The sequence below is a fragment of the Conger conger genome, chromosome 2, assembly GCF_963514075.1.
Source record: "Conger conger chromosome 2, fConCon1.1, whole genome shotgun sequence".
Lineage (NCBI taxonomy): Eukaryota > Metazoa > Chordata > Actinopteri > Anguilliformes > Congridae > Conger > Conger conger.
Window position 1 is genome coordinate 60528881 of NC_083761.1, and position 18808 is coordinate 60547688.

The 18808-nt window shown below is 40.1% G+C and overlaps 1 protein-coding gene across 1 annotated transcript; it reads right to left on the reverse strand.

Moving 5' to 3' along the window:
* Window positions 1-5710: 5710 nt before the first annotated feature.
* On the reverse strand, window positions 5711-17883 carry tmc5 (transmembrane channel like 5). Its single transcript, XM_061230479.1, has 20 exons — window positions 17810-17883; window positions 16667-16770; window positions 14143-14256; window positions 13557-13659; window positions 13094-13175; window positions 12499-12753; window positions 11283-11425; window positions 10995-11133; window positions 10709-10873; window positions 10080-10228; window positions 9454-9529; window positions 9185-9282; window positions 8975-9070; window positions 8778-8853; window positions 8358-8491; window positions 7709-7888; window positions 7303-7381; window positions 7033-7134; window positions 6347-6389; window positions 5711-6100 (listed from the first exon to the last, which is right to left on the reverse strand). Exons 1-20 carry the CDS (start codon window positions 17881-17883, stop codon window positions 5967-5969), a joined length of 2346 nt encoding a protein of 781 aa, XP_061086463.1. The 3' UTR covers window positions 5711-5966.
* Window positions 17884-18808: the final 925 nt, after the last annotated feature.

The following is an 18808-nucleotide window of genomic DNA, read 5'->3' on the forward strand; positions in this document are numbered from 1 at the left end:
TGTAGTTTCTGTTATTTGACCGCTTACATGGCAGGGAGGAGAATGTCGGGAATAACTACAGATAGATAGGTTTAATGTTTTGTTTAAACAAACAATACGCAGAGTCTTGCACAACGTATGTTTTTTCAGCAAAGATAATGTTTTCAAAGACAATGTGCACGTTCATCATGCAACCTTAATAATAGTATCAAATAATTAGTATCAATAATATTTGGATGAAAATACAATATGAGTTATAATATTATAATATGAGTTATAACAATACAAGTTGTATAGCATAATGGCTAAGGAACTGGTTTTGCAACTCGGTTGCCTGTTCAATTTTCGGCAGTGCTGTTGTACCATTCAGCAAGTCACTTAACCTGAACTGTTACAATCAATTTATAAAGCTTGATATATAATGTATGTAAAATAATCCTGTGTAAGATCTGGATAAGAATGTCTGCCAAATGCCTGAATGTAATATTTAATCAAACAGTTCGTTCTAGTAGATTAAATTAACACCAGTGTGCTGAAGTTTACTGCAATCTGGAAAACTCAGCAATGAGCAGGTGAGGCTGAATTTTGCATCTTATTTGCAAAATGATATTCAGGTGCACTGCTGAGGCTCTCTTCAAATAATGAAAATAGTAGCATGCAATTGTAGTCGAGGAAGGCCAATTAAAATGTATCTTGTTTCCTGTTATTTTCGGGACATTGTCAATCTCTCATCATAGTATTTGGTGTATCACTGTGTCCTATAATACGGGAAGTGCAGGTTCAGGTCAGGTATGAACCAAAGTCATTGTGAAGAGTAAGGTGGATTTGAGATTGGAACATTCATATAAAACATGGCTGACAATACCAAAATAATTATCTCATTTAGATTTTGGGTGTAATAACCATTTGAGGATTAAGACTGAGTTACAGTGCAATGTTCATTCTATGAACTTCAAGCTTTTTACATTATTACTTATGTAATACCAGGTTTCCTTCGTGCAGCTGGCCGCATACGTATGATCACATTATTGTAACAATTCAGTACATACAGTGGTGTGAAAAAGTGTTTGCCCCCTTCCTGATTTCTTATTTTTTTGCATGTTTGTCACACTTAAATGTTTCAGATCATCAAACAAATTTAAATATTAGTCAAAGACAACACAAGTAAACACAAAATGCAGTTTTTAAATGAAGGTTTTTATTATTAAGGGAGAAAAAAAAATCCAAACCTACATGGCCCTGTGTGAAAAAGTGATTGCCCCCCCTGTTAAAACATAACTTAACTGTGGTTTATCAAACCTGAGTTCAATTTCTCTAGCCACACCCAGGCCTGATTACTGCCACACCTGTTCTCAATCAAGAAATCACTTAAATAGGACCTGCCTGACAAAGTGAAGTAGACCAAATGATCCTCAAAAGCTAGACATCATGCCGAGATCTAAAGAAATTCAGGAACAAATGAGAAAGAAAGTAATTGAGATCTATCAGTCTGGAAAAGGTTATAAAGCCATTTCTAAAGCTTTGGGACTCCAGCGAACTGCAGTGAGAGCATTATCCACAAATGGCGAAAACATGGAACAGTGGTGAACCTTCCCAGGAGTGGCTGGCCAACCAAAATTACCCCAAGAGCGCAGCAACGACTAATCCAAGAGGTCACAAAAGACCCCACAACAACATCCAAAGAACTGCAGGCCTCACTTGCCTCAGTTAAGGTCAGTGTTCATGACTCCACCATAAGAAAGAGACTGGGCAAAAATGGCCTGCATGGCAGAGTTCCAAGATGAAAACCACTGCTGAGCAAAAAGAACATAAAGGCTCATCTCAATTTTGCCAGAAAACATCTTGATGTTCCCCAAGACTTTTGGGAAAATAATCTGTGGTCTGACGAGACAAAAGTTGAACTTTTTGGAAGGTGTGTGTCCCATTACATCTGGCTTAAAAGTAACACCGCATTTCAGAAAAAGAACATCATACCAACAGTAAAATATGGTGGTGGTAGTGTGATGGTCTGGGACTGTTTTACTGCTTCAGGACCTGGAAGACTTGCTGTGATAAATGGAACCATGAATTCTGCTGTCTACCAAAAAATCCTGAAGGAGAATGTCCGGCCATCTGTTTGTGACCTCAAGCTGAAACGAGCTTGGGTTCTGCAGCAGGACAATGATCCAAAACACACCAGCAAACCTCTGAATGGCTGAAGAAAAACAAAATGAAGACTTTGGAGTGGCCTAGTCAAAGTCCTAGGCTGAATCCTATTGAGATGCTGTGGCATGACCTTAAAAAGGCGGTTCATGCTCGAAAACCCTCCAATGGGGCTGAATTACAACAATTCTGCAAAGATGAGTGGGCCAAAATTCCTCCACAGCGCTGTAAGAGACTCATTGCAAGTTATCGCAAACGCTTGATTGCAGTTGTTGCTGCTAAGGGTGGCCCAACCAGTTATTAGGTTTAGGGGGCAATCACTTTTTCACACAGGGCCATGTAGGTTCGGATTTTTTTTCTCCCTTAATAATAAAAACCTTCATTTAAAAACTGCATTTTGTGTTTACTTGTGTTGTCTTTGACTAATATTTAAATTTGTTTGATCTGAAACATTTAAGTGTGACAAACATGCAAAAAAATAAGAAATCAGGAAGGGGGCAAACACTTTTTCACACCACTGTACATAATAATAATAATAATAATAGATTTTATTTGTGGGCGCCTTTCAGAGCACTCAAGGACACCTTACAAGACACAGTAAAAACATCATACAAAAACTAATCAGTCAATAGCACCGACATGTTATATACAACACATATAAAATTATCAACATAAAACATAAAACTCATCAATCAGGGTCAGGTTAAATATGCCAGTGTGAAAAGGTGTGTCTTGAGATTTAAAAGTGAGGAGAGTGTCAATGTTGCGAATGTCTTGTGGCAGAGAGTTCCAGAGGCGGGGGGCAGAACGACTAAAGGCTCTAGATCCCATGGTGGTCAGGCGGGGGGCAGATGGTGTGGCAAGTAAGGAGGCAGAGGAGGATCTGAGAGTACGTGAGGGAATGTGGCTATGGAGGAGTTCAGAGAGATATGAAGGTGCCATGTTATGAAGGGCTTTGAATGTGAGCAGCAAGATCTTAAAATCAATACGGGATTTAACTGGGAGAGTTGCTGGAGAACTGGAGTGATGTGATCAATGGAAGGAGTTCTGGTGATGATACGGGCAGCTGAGTTCTGGACCAGTTGAACTTTATGGAGACACTTGTGTGAAAGACCAAAGAGGATGGAGTTGCAATAATCAATACGGGATGTAACCAGGGCGTGGACAAGAATGGCAGTGCTGGTAGGTGTAAGTGATGGGCGAAGACGATTAATATTGCGTAAGTGGAAGTATGCAGACCGAGTAACATTATTGATGTGTTTTTCAAAGGATAATGTGCTGTCAAGGATGACACCCAGACTCTTAACCTGAGGGGAAGGGGAGACTGTGGAGTTGTCAATGGTGAGGGAGAAACTGTCAGATTTAGCCAAAATGGATTTGGTGCCAACGAGGAGAACCTCTGTTTTTTCACTGTTGAGCTTTAGAAAGTTGATTGAGAACCATTATTTGATTTCCAGCAAGCAATCGGAGAGGGAAGTGGGCGGAAGAGCGGAGGTGGGCTCAGTGGACAGATAGAGCTGGGTGTCATCCGCGTAGGAATGAAACTGAATCCCATATTTCCTGAAAATATTGCCAAGGGGTAGGAGATAAATAATAAATAGGAGGGGGCCCAAAACAGAACCCTGGGGAACACCGGTGGTTACTGGAGTGGGCTGTGATTTCAGGTTTTTGAGTTGGACAAACTGAGTGCGGCCAGAGAGGTATGATGTAAACCAGACAAGAGAGGTGCCAGTGATTCCAAGTGATGCTAGTCTCTCAAGGAGGATGTTATGTGAGATGGTATCAAAGGCTGCAGACAGATCGAGAAGGACAAGTATGGTTAAAAGCCCAGAATCAGCTGCCATTAATAGATCATTTGTGATTTTCACCAGGGCTGTCTCCGTACTGTGGAAGGAGCGAAAACCAGATTGGAATTGCTCAAACAGATTATTGTTGGTCATGTGGGCTTGTACCTGGGCTGCAACTATTTTTTCAAGTATCTTGGTAAGAAATGGTAAATTTGAAATGGGGCGAAAATTACTCAAATTGTTAGGGTCTGCACCGGGTTTCTTGAGTATAGGAGTTATTGCAGCTGTTTTGAGAGATGAGGGAACAAGACCAGAGGTAAGGGAGGAATGTATGATAGCAGTGATTAAAGAGGACAGAGAAGGTAGACAGGCTTTCACTAGGTGAGTAGGGAGGGGGTCTAGCTGACAGGTAGATGATTTAGATTTGCGGATGAGACCAGATATTTCACCCACAGTTGGAAGTTCAAAATTAGATAGAGAGGAAAGCACAGAAACATCAGAAGGGGAATAGAGTGAACTGTATGTCGTGTTAATAGAAGACGTCAATTGCTGGTGGATATTTTCAATCTTGGCATCAAAAAAGGTCATGAAAGTATTACACTGAGCAGTAGAGTACATATGAGGAGCAAGAGTGTCTGGAGGCCGTAAGATAGTCTTAACCGTGGAGAACAGGGCTCTTGTGTTCCCTTCACCCATCCTAATTAGATTTGCATAGTAGGCACATACAAAATCTCATGAAATAAAAATTGCATTTCATATATCATTGTTTTACTTCAAAATATAATTTATACTATAATTTACAAGTAAATAGAAGGTAAACATGATAGATTGATACATAATTACACATTTTTACAAAAACAACAAAACTTGTCAGTAGTGACGCAGACCGTAATTTGGTCTGCAATAACATGTCAGTGAAGACAGACAAGCCAGCAACATCACTGGCCATAGCATGGTGCAGGGAGGCAAGGTTTCTGCTGGAGGGACCCCTGTCAGTTTATCACGCAACATTACAGTTTGTTAAATCCAAAAGCCTTGTAAACCTCATGCTGAAAATGAATGGGAAGAAGGGTGTAAATTTAGTTTGAGTATTGGTTGAAATGCATAGACCCTGAAACTGCAACACAGTACTGGTCAGTATATTCCAGTTACAACATGAAATCCCCATTCAGTATATAATATAGGAAATTATTTTTCTCATCATCGTGCTACATTATAGGGTGTAGGGGTGGTTAAGTGCATCCAGAACCACCCAACAACTATGACATGGCATTTAACCACCTGCTCAGTTTAGTGGAAAATGCCAGTGTTGCATTGTAGCCTGTAGCCAATAGCCAAGAGGCATACTGTTACTCTTGGTTACATCCATAGGAATGAACATGACATATTAAAAGAAAGAAATCTAAATAAAACCTTCCTGGGCTAACCAAAAGGCCCATGTGTTTTAAACTTCATACAAAGTTTTAATTTACTGTCAATTATCTACCATTTAATGATGTTATATGCTTTGATAGACTGAAATAAAAGTCAGGACAATGAACTGTGAGCAATTACCAGATAAAGAGTTGCAACATTAAACAAAAAGCTGATTACATGCTGATGCTTGCCTTCAAGCTTATAGGTGACACGAAGCAGCTTTCTCTCCAAATTCGCTAAAATAATGTCCATACAACCTTTTTTGGGGCCATTTCCGTCTCTTTTTTCTGCGCACTGTCCATTTTTCCTTGAATAATAAAGTGTTTACTGTTCAGTAAGGTGAGAGGACCAATGAACTGGAATGGTGACTGAAACCCTCCCTCCACAGGGTGACACTGGGTCACTGGGTCACTTACAGATATGTCACTCTATGCCGCAGTTCATGCCGCAGACACTTGCAACGTCTGAAAAAATACATGACCATATGTACCATAAAAATCATGATGTTAGTGCAGGGAACATGGATCCACTTGTTTTGTACTGGTGATGGTTTTTCTTGGTAGAACTGGATTCATGTCTTGGGGCAGGCCGGTAATTGTGTATTTTTTGGACAGAAATGTTTTACTTTGGCCGGCATCTTCATCAGTAGCCCTCCTCCTCGTCTTCCTCAGCCCGCCGCCGGGCCAGCATGGCCTGGATCAGGGCACTGCTGACGGGTGGTCCAGAAGGACCGATGTCCTCTTCAGGGCGAGGCAAGGCAGGTAAGCGTTCATACTCTGATGTAAAGACACAGATGCCTCCATTAGTTCTTTAATAAGATCACAAAGAAAATGTATGGTCAAATTATATATTTTTTTGCTGCTAAATAACATTAATATGATCAAAACTATACAATGCTATTGTAAGTCCAAAGAATGTGGGCTCTCCACTCATGCCTATCACATAAGTATATAATGTGTTGCTTGCATTCTTTATCCCCTCATTTTTATTCCCAGTAATTTTTTCAGTAAGGCAAAACTCACCATGGTCATAATCTGGTTCAATCTCCTGTAACCTGTTATTGATCTGAAAGGGAAAGAAAATAGTCAAGTTTTACAAATAGAAAGATTAGGTGTAAGTTTTTGTGTAACAAAAGTATCAAGTAATTGTATGCCCTCTGTTTAGCAGACAATTCTAAAGTTGCTTGTCATGTCAGCCAGTTAGCCCCTTCCAGGTCCCAAGGGGACAATGAAGGAAGGCTTTGTTTCAGCTTTGTTTCATTCCCTGCATTCAATAGTTTGTAGTTTTCTCCAGCCCCTTTCTGCCCCTGAACAGAATCCCTGCCATTGGTCAGAGGTCCCTGGCTATGCAGTATACTGAAACTCTTAAGAATGTTCTGTTCCTCCCTCACTATTCACTAACATAATGAAACTGACCCAAAAGGGAAAAAAGCAGCTTAACTTTAATTAAGATTGTTCTGTGAATAAAATATGTGTTGACCTGGAAATGGTAAATGGTAAATGGTAGGCATTTATATAGCGCCTTTATCCAAAGCGCTGTACAATTGATACTTCTCATTCACCCATTCATACACACACTCACACACCAACGGCGATTGGCTGCCATGCAAGGCACCAAATGGCTCTGTCAGTTGTTGTACGATCCAAAACAAACAAAACATCAAGGGAGACATCCCTTGATACTTTCTTGCTACAAGGAGTTCACTAACCTGGGGTATTTGTCTGTAGGATGGTTGGGAGGAAGCCGTTGTCTGCTTCGTTTTTTGAAGCTTCTGCAGTTTCTCCAACAGGAAGGCCTTGTCTTTTCCCTCCTTATTATCGAAAAGGAAGGTATATTGAGCAAAGAGAAAGGAGAGAACAGGGCAGACGACCATTAAAGAAGTATGGGTAAATATAATAGAAAATCAAGAGAAGGAATTGGAAGTGTTCAAATGGTACAAAGTTATGAAATGTCCCAAATTTAACGCTTAAGGACTCACATTTATTATCTGCTCCCTGAGAAGATTGATCAGCATTTTGCGTCCTTCTTTTACCTGCCAGAAGAAGTATATCAACACCCTGGCAGGAGACAGACAGAGAAAAAGAGGCAGTTTTAGTAAGGTAATGTACAATTACACTGGATATTTCTTACTATACCCTGGTTTATAATCCAGCCATGACCATCTTGAAATGAGTATGGAGCTGGTCTAAGCTGGGCAACCGGCTACCAGCTGTTTCAAAACCTAGCTTGGGCTATTCTTTTCAGCAGGGTCTTCATACTGTAGAAAATGACTAACAAATATGGAACATTTCAGTTGTAAATGTTAACAATCACATTTACAATAAGTATGTACAGGGTGATGAAGCTCACAGGATATCAGGAAAATGATCAGGAAAGTGTCTCACATGATTATCAGGCTGCTGAGGTAGAAGAAGAGTTCGCTTCTGATCATTTTGTTGTATATCCAAACAGCCCACACGGATGCTGGGAAGCTTTGGATGTTCAGGCTTTCCATCCAGAGGGCCACAGCCTGAAAAGGGGTGCTGAGGCCCTGGAAGGGCCCGCAGTTCTCTGATGGTTTCAGACTGCAGGAAGGTTCAACAGGGCAGAGCCACACATAAGGGTGAGACTGGCATGGTTTTGTTTTGTGTGCTATCAGTATTTTAGGCTGTCAGTATCTTTATGCTTGAGTCTTTTTTCCCCCTCACAATTATTAGCATAGCATATTAATTTACCTGTCCCAAGTCTCTAGTCAATTTTCTAAGGCACAAACAAGCACATGCTCCTCTCCAAAGTGCTTCTTTCTCATTGGCTACTTCCTTGCCAATTGTACAATAAACCAAGTGAGTTGCGGTGTAAGTACAATCAGGCAGAGTCAGAGTCCCGGTCTGTCACTGGTATTATCATGATAATCTATATCAACCCACACATCATAACACTGAACCTACGCTTTGTGCCACCTAGCGGTCTGCCACGGCAGATTGTACATGAGTCTGTGCATGTTTTTCTTTCACAAACACTGCCCAGTCTGACCTCACACCCGGGACTGTATACCTCCACACAGTGTAGCCCACCATGGACAGTGCCCCCACGAAGGAGGGCACGAACAGAAGGGCGATGAAGAAGGTCTTCATCTGTGCGGCCCTGCCAGAACGATGAGGGGGCTGGCAATTCCGATACAGGCTCACCTGCGCAGATGAAAGAACACAGCTGAAGCTGTCACTGGCACACGCTCCACAGCATGCCCACCACACCGCTTACTTCTCGTGTGCATGTACTTAACCTTTTAAAGGTATTGTTACAAAATGGCACTGGGTTGGAGCATTTTCGTGGCAATGTTTTAAAAATAGCTTTTAGGGAAGACAATATGAGCACCTGCCATTTATATCTACACACAGATTCCTGTCACTGTATTTGTGTCAACGGAGGGTTCGTATTACTGTCACGTGAGTTAAAGTTCCACTCAGAGCCTACCTTCTTCACATAAAACATGATGAACAACTTGATCATCTGTAAGACTGGCAGTAGTGGAGAGAAGTAAATCCCAATCCTGCAGACAAGGTAAACATTGAGAGATTTGGTCAGGAAGTTTGGCTTACACAAGGTTTGGAGAAGTGATAAAATGCTCTCATGGTTTTACAGTGAACAGAGAGAAAGAAGAAAAGCTTCACCATGCCAGTGTCTGGGCATAGATCAGGTTGAGGACATTCCGAGCGACGTCAAACTCTGGAACCCCCAGATGTGGCAGACACTTGGTCCCAATGATACTGAGTCAGGAAAAACAATACCAAGTGAGGGATGAATTATTAGTGGGTTAAATTAGCTGAATGTTTTTTACAGTTGAAATTATGTAATAAAATATGAAAGTCTTGCCAACTCACTTGCGTAAAAACTCTCCAAAGAAGGTTTCAAACATTGAGAAGATAAAATCAATGATCACCAGCCGGTATAAATCTTGTCCAACAAAGGATTCCCAGCACTGAGAAAGTTAATTATTAGGGATGTTGTCTCAGAATACATGTTACATATTTACAATATACAAGTGAAAAATAGAGAAAAGAGAGAGAAAAAGCATCACATCTGTAATCATAAACTACTTCATGAGCTCTTTGTACTCTTTATCATTAATTATTTATACCAAAGGAATTACCGAAATTTTACTGGGAACAATTTTCATCCAATAGTAGCAGAGAATTCCCAGTATTCCCATCTTCAGGAAAACATTCCTAAAGAAAAAAAGGAAAATAAAATGCAAGGAATGCCATATTTTAGTAATAACACACTTTTCAAAATTGCTTGTGTCTATCCATCTAAACTGCAATGTCTCAAATGTCAGTGGTAGAGATGGGTCAAGTAATAGTTTCTGGACAAACTGTGTTTATTAGTGGCAATGACACAGCCACACATGATGGCCACCTAGCTAAATCACCACAATCAACCATTCTTTCTACCTGTCTGACAGTAATTACATGCAGATTTATATGTTATTTGTATTATTACTTATAATAAATGATTTGTCATTAGGTCACTAGATTAATCAGTATGACAAGAGTTCTTTCAAGTTTCAGTAAAACATCTTCTTTCAATAAAATTCAATAATTGGTTTTCAGAGAAATGATGTACCTTACCAATGCCATATCCCAAACGAATGGATTAGGTTATTGTATTTGATTCTGTTAGTTACCCAGATAAACATAGCTATTTTCAATATGTTTTTGTATCATATGTAAGGGAGAAGCCTAACAGGGCTTTAAGAGTTGGAAAGACAGTCCACACCTGAGGATGATGACATAAATCTTTGTGCGGGGGTTGGAGTATTTCTCAAACTTGAGTAGGGAGTACAGCAGGGGAATGACGAGGTTTATGAGGGAGACCACAACGGGCAGGAGAAGAGTGGAAGCTTGTTTTTGCAGGCTAGAGAAGTCCTGAGACTTTGAATTGTTGATCGTCTGAAAACAACAGAACATGTCAATTTTTTTCTATTAAATGTTTTTTTACTATAACGTTCAGAGTTAAGCACTACGATGTAAAATGACTCAACAACAGAATTGACAACAAATCAGCACAACAAAATCCATGCATCATTCTGGGTAATGCATCTGAAGTCCATACTTTAGCTATACTCCAACAGCTTTGAGAGAGATAAGCTGATAAAGATACTTTGTTGAATCCCGTGAGGTAAGTTTTCCACTGCATTTGACGCATTCTAGTTTCTCTCAGGGACCAGTGCCTTGGTTGTGGGCAATGGCAGGAGCACACCAAACCTGACATGCATGTCTTTGAATGTTGGAGGAAACTGGAATAAATGCAGTAAAGACACAAACACAAGGAGAACATGCAAGCTCCATGCAGGCCAGGAATCCCACCCAGGACCTTCTAGGCAACAGTGCTAACCACTATGACACTATGCCACTTACATCAAGATAGTCCAGAGACAGGAAGAGGATAGCAGCACAGGAAGCCACTGCCAACCCTGTGGAGATTAGCCAGGCACCCAGGTGGATGCCAAACTGTTTCAATTTTTCTGCCATGGTCATGTGGATCTCCTGGCCCTTTTCCGAAAGCGACTCCTGAGATCAGAGCAGGTCACAAGATGGTCACAAGATGGAATATAACAATGGTGTTGAATTAAAGTTTTTCAAATGTCTCACAGACTCTGAACTAGAAAACTGAGTAAGTACGTAAGACCACCTTGAGCTGAATGCGAAAGTTGTTCTGGCGCTGACGTATGGCTTTCTCATTGATGATACTAAAGTCCCAGCTGCACAGAAGACACCAGGCATTGCCAGAAGCTGACAACACATAGTTCTTCTGGAAAGATCGAGCCATACTGCAGAAAAAGTCAAAGAGGTAGTGGAGACATCTTAACTGACGACAGCTCCAATGATAATGTCAAACACTACAATTTATCTTAAGTTATGGCTTGGTTGCCACCCATGTGCCAAAGCTCTCTGCATCCGTGGTGCGGCACTCACTGACCTGTAGATCAAAGAAACTCCACACAGAACCAGGTAAGCTGCAATAGTGAAGAAGTATGCCAGCTGCATGTCATACGAAGGTTGATTTCCAATTGTTTCATTACTGTAGCCACCATAGTACAGAACTGTCTGGTTGAAATATCCCTGTAAAAACACATTTACACAACTGCTCACATTTACAGAGTATATGCATAGTGTTTATTATTTCTAATGAATACTTGAATATATGAATACACTGATGAGGCAAAACATTATGACCACCTGCTTAATATGCTGTTGGTCCTCTACGTGCTGCCAAAGCAGCACTGACCCACTGAGGCATGGACTCTACAAGACCTGAGAAGGTGCCCTGTGGTATCTGGCACATTAGCAGCCTTTTTTTTTGTTGATTTTTTTCCTTTTTTCTCCAAATTTGGTAGCCAATTGTACCCCGTCTAATTCAATTAGAGCTAGTATTAGATACACCGCCCACACCCCGTCCCTCAGCGGCCCTATCGAGAGTGACACGCCTTCTTCAAGCCATCTCGCCACATGCCGTTAACCGTGATTCCGAGGCGCCCGAGGTGCTTTTTGTGCGGCGATCTACTAAGTCCCTCCCCCTGGAGCAGCGAGCCAATTTTGCTGCTCCACGTGAGCCGGCCAAACTTGGCTTTTGGAAGGACCGAGAATCGAACCCCGATCCCCAGTGTGCAACTGCAGCAAACTGCAACCGCAAGTCCGCTGCATCTTAGCCTGTTGCGCCACCGCGGCCCTAGACTCCACAGTAGCCCTTCTGTTGGTTCAGACCAGATGTGATAGCCTTCATTGCCCTTGTGCATTGGTGAGCCTGAGTCGCCCAACCCTCTGTCACCGAGTCCTGGTTTTTCCCTCCTCATAGGTACTCACCACAGCTGACCGGGAGCACCCTACAAGCCTTGCCATTTCGGAGATGCACTGACCCAGTCGTCTGGACATAACGATTTGGCCCTTATCAAAGTTGCTCAGGCCTTTACACTTGCCTATTTCTCCCGCATCCAATTGACTACAAGAACCAATGGTTTATTTACCTTATAATATATCCCAGACCATGGCATGTGCTGTTGTTATGAGATAATCAACATTATTCGCTTCATCTGTGAGTGGTCATAATGTTTTGGCTCATTGGTGTATGTTCTTGGCCTATGTATACATGAAGCTATTAGTTACAGGACGTAAAATGCAAATGTGGCACAACTCACAGCTCCAGTGAGGAGTTCCAGCCCCATGAAATCCATTTGACCTGTTATGTTAGGCAGCTGCACAAGCTGGGGTACAGTGATGAAGCCAAAATTGACCAGGAAGGAGAAAACGTTGAACATGAGAAGCCACTTGAGGAAAAGGAAATAGGACAGGACGCTGGTGCCGAACTTGCCCCCAATTTCCTTCATGGTGCCCCCCCACAACTTCATCGCCTGTCTGGCTGACACCATGCCGGCTCCAAACCTACGGAAGGACTGAAAGGGACAGTTCAGAACAATAACTGTCAGTAGGTAAAATAACTTGGAGTGGTGGGGGAAATGGGCAGTGTGGCATAGCACACATTACACATATGCATGGGTTTATGAAGTGCGTGTTGCTGTAGTGGAGTGCATCTGTTGTAAATTTGCGATGGCCATCAGCCAACTTCTTTGGTATCTCACATTGCTTGAGTATCTGAGACATGACTCTATCACTTTCTGTTAATTCCACACATTTTCCACCTCGTAGGAGTGCTGTGAACACCACACTCTCCATCAGACAGAGCAGATATGAGGTGTTCATTTTAAAAGAAAGTCCTGTGCAACAGTTTCTCACCCGAGAGACTTGCTCATTGCAGTCTGTAAGGCAGGTCAGCTTGACGCCCCCCTTGGAGGATTTACAAGCAAGTACTTGACTCCTGGTGAAAACAGAACATGTGTTGGATTACTAAACAACATCTAAAATGTGTACATCATTTATCCTGTCTTCCTGCAGTTCAGACGTGTCATTTTGTGTCATAGTAATGTGTATTTTTCCATGTGTTGTGATTACCTCAGAACCTGCATATTTGGTAACAGTATACATGATGGAGCAGGGTGGAGACGAATACTACAGGTGGGCTCACACTACAGGTATGATACCAGTTAATGACAGTATTATTTAGCCAGCTATCATTGTGCAAACAATATTTTTACATCCGGGATGCAGTGGGAATTTGGCCAGGGGTTAATGGGCTTAATATTTAACTAACCCTAAGGAAAAGGATATTTGAGCTTTGACATACTGCAACTTGGCTTACCTAATGTCTCTTTTGTCTTGAAGGTTCATTTGAAGCACTCGTATGGCTTGGATTTGGTCCCTGGATGACATGGCAACTAATTCTTTCACCAAGTCTTGCTCCTCTGTTGAACATAACATTATAGCATCTATGTGAATTTTGCGTGTCCCTGCTTTGAAATAGCTATTAATAGATGGTTCAATAGGAATATAATACACTTATGTAGTTCAAATGAAAGTCGGTGTTCCAAGCTTGAGCCAACATATTTAAAAAGGGGAAGACATATTACCAGTACCAATATGTTTTTCCCTTTTTTAAAGGTAAATGGCCTCCAAAATGAAAGGGTCGTCTTCTTGACCCAAATGTATAGCTTAATATTCTACCCTTTCCTAAGGAGTTATATTTCCTTGACAAAACTTAAATATACTCCCTATTTTTCGGATATATTTTCGGAAGATATGACAGGAATGGGAAATGATAAATGTGAAGGAGCCAGGTGAAAACAGTGTATGACAAGTTAGAATGCAACACGTGTCCTGTGGCATTATCCCCTATCTCAACTGCGATAAAATCAACACAATCTATACATCTCTTTCTCAATGCTCACCGCTTTCAATCTCATCCCTGATATCTTCCTCGGTCAAGCCCAGTCTGCCCAGGGCTACGCCACCACCCGGAAACAGGCTCATTCTCCTTGTTCCTCTCTGTCGCAGTGACTCATCTGACAACACAGGGCAGCTATTGGCACGATGTAACCAATTACATTACAAACCAATAATGCACTTTTGTAATTATAATTCATTATAATTATAATAATTATATGGAATTCATATCAATCCAACAAAGAAAAGGTTGAGAGTATAGTATAACTCGCATTGTGACCGTGATTTGACTGGTAATATTTGTTAAAATTGAATTGTGAATCTATGATAACTCATTACATTGTAGGAACTGTTATTCTTCCAGAACATATGACACAGTAGTTACTCCATCATGGTAAATGTATTTATGGCACCATATTGGATAGAGTTGTGGATGGCTGTCAAACATAAACTTGACCAATAATGTATAATTTTACATTATAATAAGCATTAATTTAATTAATTTGACTATTTGGAATTTATAGTTTATAGTTTGATTCAACTGTTGTATATTATTTATAGAACTAATTGATGAATGATTTCAACAAAGACAATGCTACTGTTTGAGACATCATTGAACATCAAACAACAAATTTAAACTTCAAACCACATGAGGCTTATCCTTTTATTTTTAATTACATTATTGTATCTGTGAAATATACAGTCTACTTGCTTTTACTTCAACATAACCAGACTGATAATGTACAGCAAAGGATTAAATATGCTTAAATGTGAATTCCTCAGTGAGAGAGTCATATATTATTATGATAAAAAAAACATTGCGCCATACACGTTTTAACACATACTCCAATAAAGACATTCACCATCCTGTCAAATCCCTCAAACAGGACTAGGGTACACTGGAAGTGAAAGCATTTATACTGTAGCATTATGCCAAAAAAGAAAACATTCTGCAGTAAAACACTATGTCTCTGAGCATGTCCCAGAGTTTAAATGTCATGTCATTTTGAATCAATGTACATGAAATTACTCTTTATAATCTGCTGCATGATAAGAAATCCTACTCACGGGTTTATTGCCTTACCATACTGTGAATATGTCTGTACTCTGTCTCATGGATGTAAACAGTATAAGGAAATGTTTTTAAATGGTTGAGAAGGACGGCACCACTCTTGTTGATTCAGGTCTGTGTGTGTACCCTGTCGCTAAGACTACAGAGCACAAAAGTATCAAATGTAGTCATACAGACCTTGAGCAGGATACTGTACTTAATGCAGTACTTATGTATTTATTCACATTATTCATGTCATTATTCTTGGTCACTTATTAATAGTCTTTTTTTATCCACATGTTTTATTGGCAGCTTTCAGCATTAAGATAATAGTTCCTTTGCATATTTTGTCTCCTTTATGTGAAAAAGAGTAATGTGTTTTATTGCAGTCTATACAAGTAAGATCTGAATCTAATGTCTTACATAACTTTCCTCAGTTTATTCCTAAATCGACCCTTTTTCTGGATGGATAAAAACACAGAAATCCATTTAGAATTTATTTTCTGTATTTTCAATTAAGAATATATTTTTCACTTATAAGGTTGCCAGACATCCGGTTTTTGACCAGAACATCCAGTTTTTTACATTTATTTATTTATTTCCTCACTTTACTCAGTGATTCACTCATTTCATTTTATTATAAAACATACAGGGTAAAAGTCCACAATCTAATAAAGCTATTCTGCATTGCTAATCATGCTCACATCATGAACAGTCCTGGCTGTATTTGCAGGAAAAACCTTCCAGTGACCTTCCTTGAGGGAAAGGGGAAATCCCCTTTCAATGATTATCTTTATAATTTAAAGTGATTGCTCAGTTTTTGTTTGTGGATATTACTATGGTACAAAACTAGCCATCCATTAACAACTTTTCAGTTAGTATTACAACTTGAGTATTGAGTTTTCATCATGAATAGGCTCAATTCCAGATGCTCTCTTCCAAAAGCAAATGGAAATAAATGTTACAGTTTCTGAGATCAGTTCCATAAAGAATGCTGAAGTCAGTTTGGTGCTATTTTCTTTCTGGCAAGCAATGAGTGGACTCCTGTTTGTGATTTCTGTCTTCTATACCACGTGTACTTAATTCATATCTATTCATTGCAATGCCTTTGTTACAACATTTGCTTACTGGTCACTGTTATCAAATTCAGAATCATTTGTTTGTGAAAATGAAATGTCATGGTTTCTCACCCATGTGTGGAGTCCAGGGTAGCTGCTCTTCCAGAGGGGCTGTAAAGTAGTCCACTGCAGAATCAGCTTGGTACCCATTGTTAACTGAGCCTGAATATAAAATATAGATATTTATATGGGGTATTTACTGCAGTGGTCATGACATGACATACACAATATGCTTTACTTTTACACCATCAGCAATCCCACTGGACACAGCAGTCTCTTCATCCTCACCAGATTCCCAAATGCCCACTGTGTTTGTCATGGTCCGCTCACACTTCATCCATACAAGTCTCATTCACTCACCCTGGTCATGCTGCCAGCTTAGGCCTCCATTCGGGTGGGGAAGGAAGCCCATCGCCATGTTGTCTGTGGCCCTCCAGTTCTCTTCCCCGTGGTCCCAGGGGTACCTGCCCGGTTCATTGTAGGGGGGCAGTGCCTCAGGAGGAGTCCATTCTGCCATACCCCGCTGCCAGGGCTCTACGTCCCGTTCATACGGATTGTAATGATGAAACGTTCTGGAGGGGCTATAATAAACAATGTTATTTAATTCTCACTTAGCAATGGAAATAATATGTTCTTTGTTTAAACAACAAATGACAGAATACCAAAAACAGTAGGAAGAGTTCAAATGTTTCTGTCAGTAATTAAATTGTAAAGCATTTAAATCTTCTGCTAAAATCTTCAGTATTTTTGCCCTGAAAACATTTATAAAACAATTCCAAATGTAATTGATTAGATTAGTTGCTATCACACAGATTTTCTGTTCAATTTTTTAAGGGGTTCAATGCTTGATTCCAAAAAATCATTAGTAAAGTAAAATAGTTTCCACATTTTTAAATTAATCTATAACTCAGGAGTTGTAATGTTTGTTCGATTCAGTATTTTTGTTCATCTTTATCAATGCTGTGAATAGCATTGTAGGCTATCTACTGAGATTAACTTGATAAAGGAACAGACTAATTTTAGAACTCAAGATGAACACTCAGTATTAATAATCCTTTTGCTCAGGTTTGCTATGCTGTGTAGAAAGATGGTATAACCATATCTCCTACATTCATGTACTGTAGGGGATATACCTCTACTGTTGCTTTATTTACATACAAAAGCGAGAGAGGTCCACAATTCAGTCTGACATTTTACCATCCGTCCATCTACCATCCATACATTGTTTGTATGTCTGTTTTCTTATTTTGCAAATTCATTAAAAAATTCCACAATTTCTTGTTTGATAAACAAAACCACCACACTTTTTAAACCCATGTCTGCCTACCTTGGTGTCCTTAAATAGTATGAGAGCACACAGCTATCTCCGCTCTGTCACTTCACAATGCCTTACATACCATTCTCTGTTGAAGTACACAAGCTTTTTGAATACGTGATAGTGAAATTACTTTTCAATTATATGTTCTTGTCTACTTTAAAAGTCGAGTCAATTTGGAGACAAACCTCCTGTCGATTTCCAGAGTTTCACTATCATGGTACGCAGGGTTGAAGAGTCCTTCTCTGTTGTAATGTGACATCAAGTCCTTGTTGTTTTCCTTTCCCAGTACACCGTTCCTTCTTTTGTCAATCCTTCTGATCTTCTCCCTTCTCAATGTTCATGCGATCTGGGATTTATTATAGGTGATATCTAGTTGGTAGAGATCACAGTCACCCCAGGTGGCTCTTCATGACAATTATTGATCAGAATTTGAAATGTGAAAAAAAACTATTATTACATGGAAATTGAGGCATCCAGACGCTTAATTCAAATCCATTACATATTAAGACAGACAGAATACGAAGGGAAAAAACAGCATGTCTGCTAAATGCTATCAGCATGCTTGCCCTTCTGGGTAACTCAATACCCCTCCTATCCCAGGGAACTCTCATTACAGTTTAATCAGCAAGATATAATTTCTTTCATAATAACCTCTGAGTTTCAGTAGTAGTAATTAAAACAATTGAATACTGAGACAGCTTTTGTTTATACTTTTTATATTCTATTAGTGGCTAAGGTACATAACTAGGACCCGGAAGGTTGGTGGTTCAAGCCCCGGTGTAGGCACAATAAGATATTCAGCAAGGCCCCTAACCCCACATTGCTCAAGCGGGGATTGTCCCCTACTTATTCCAATCAACTGTCAGTCGCTTTGGATAAAAGCGTCAGCTAAATAACAAAATTAGAAAATTAGAATTAGAATTTAAAGGAATTATGAACAGTTAGGAATGTCCAATCAGTGTACACAGCAGTCCCCAGAGACTGACATTGCAGACCCCTGGCCTAAAAGAATGACTGAAACTGCATTATAGTGCTATATTGCAAAAAACTGCATAAAAAGAGGTAAGGACAAAAAATTCAGGACGAAGGGGAAACAATAGGTTCCTAATTTGGTTGTCAAACACGTGTTAAATTCTTTCATAACTTTAACCCAATGGAGGTTTGGCTTGTTGCTCTGTCTTTTA

Bases quoted from the DNA above. Each gene is read 5' to 3' on its own strand.
- tmc5 (XM_061230479.1), bottom strand. From the start codon at position 17,883: ATGTCACATTACAACAGAGAAGGACTCTTCAACCCTGCGTACCATGAT. The intron at 14,257-16,666 runs GTGAGTGAATGA...CTGTGTTGTCAG, and splicing joins AAGCTGGCAGCATGACCAGG to ATGAGTCACTGCGACAGAGA. The intron at 11,426-12,498 runs GTGAGTTGTGCC...GTGTTTTTACAG, and splicing joins TGGAACTCCTCACTGGAGCT to GGATATTTCAACCAGACAGT.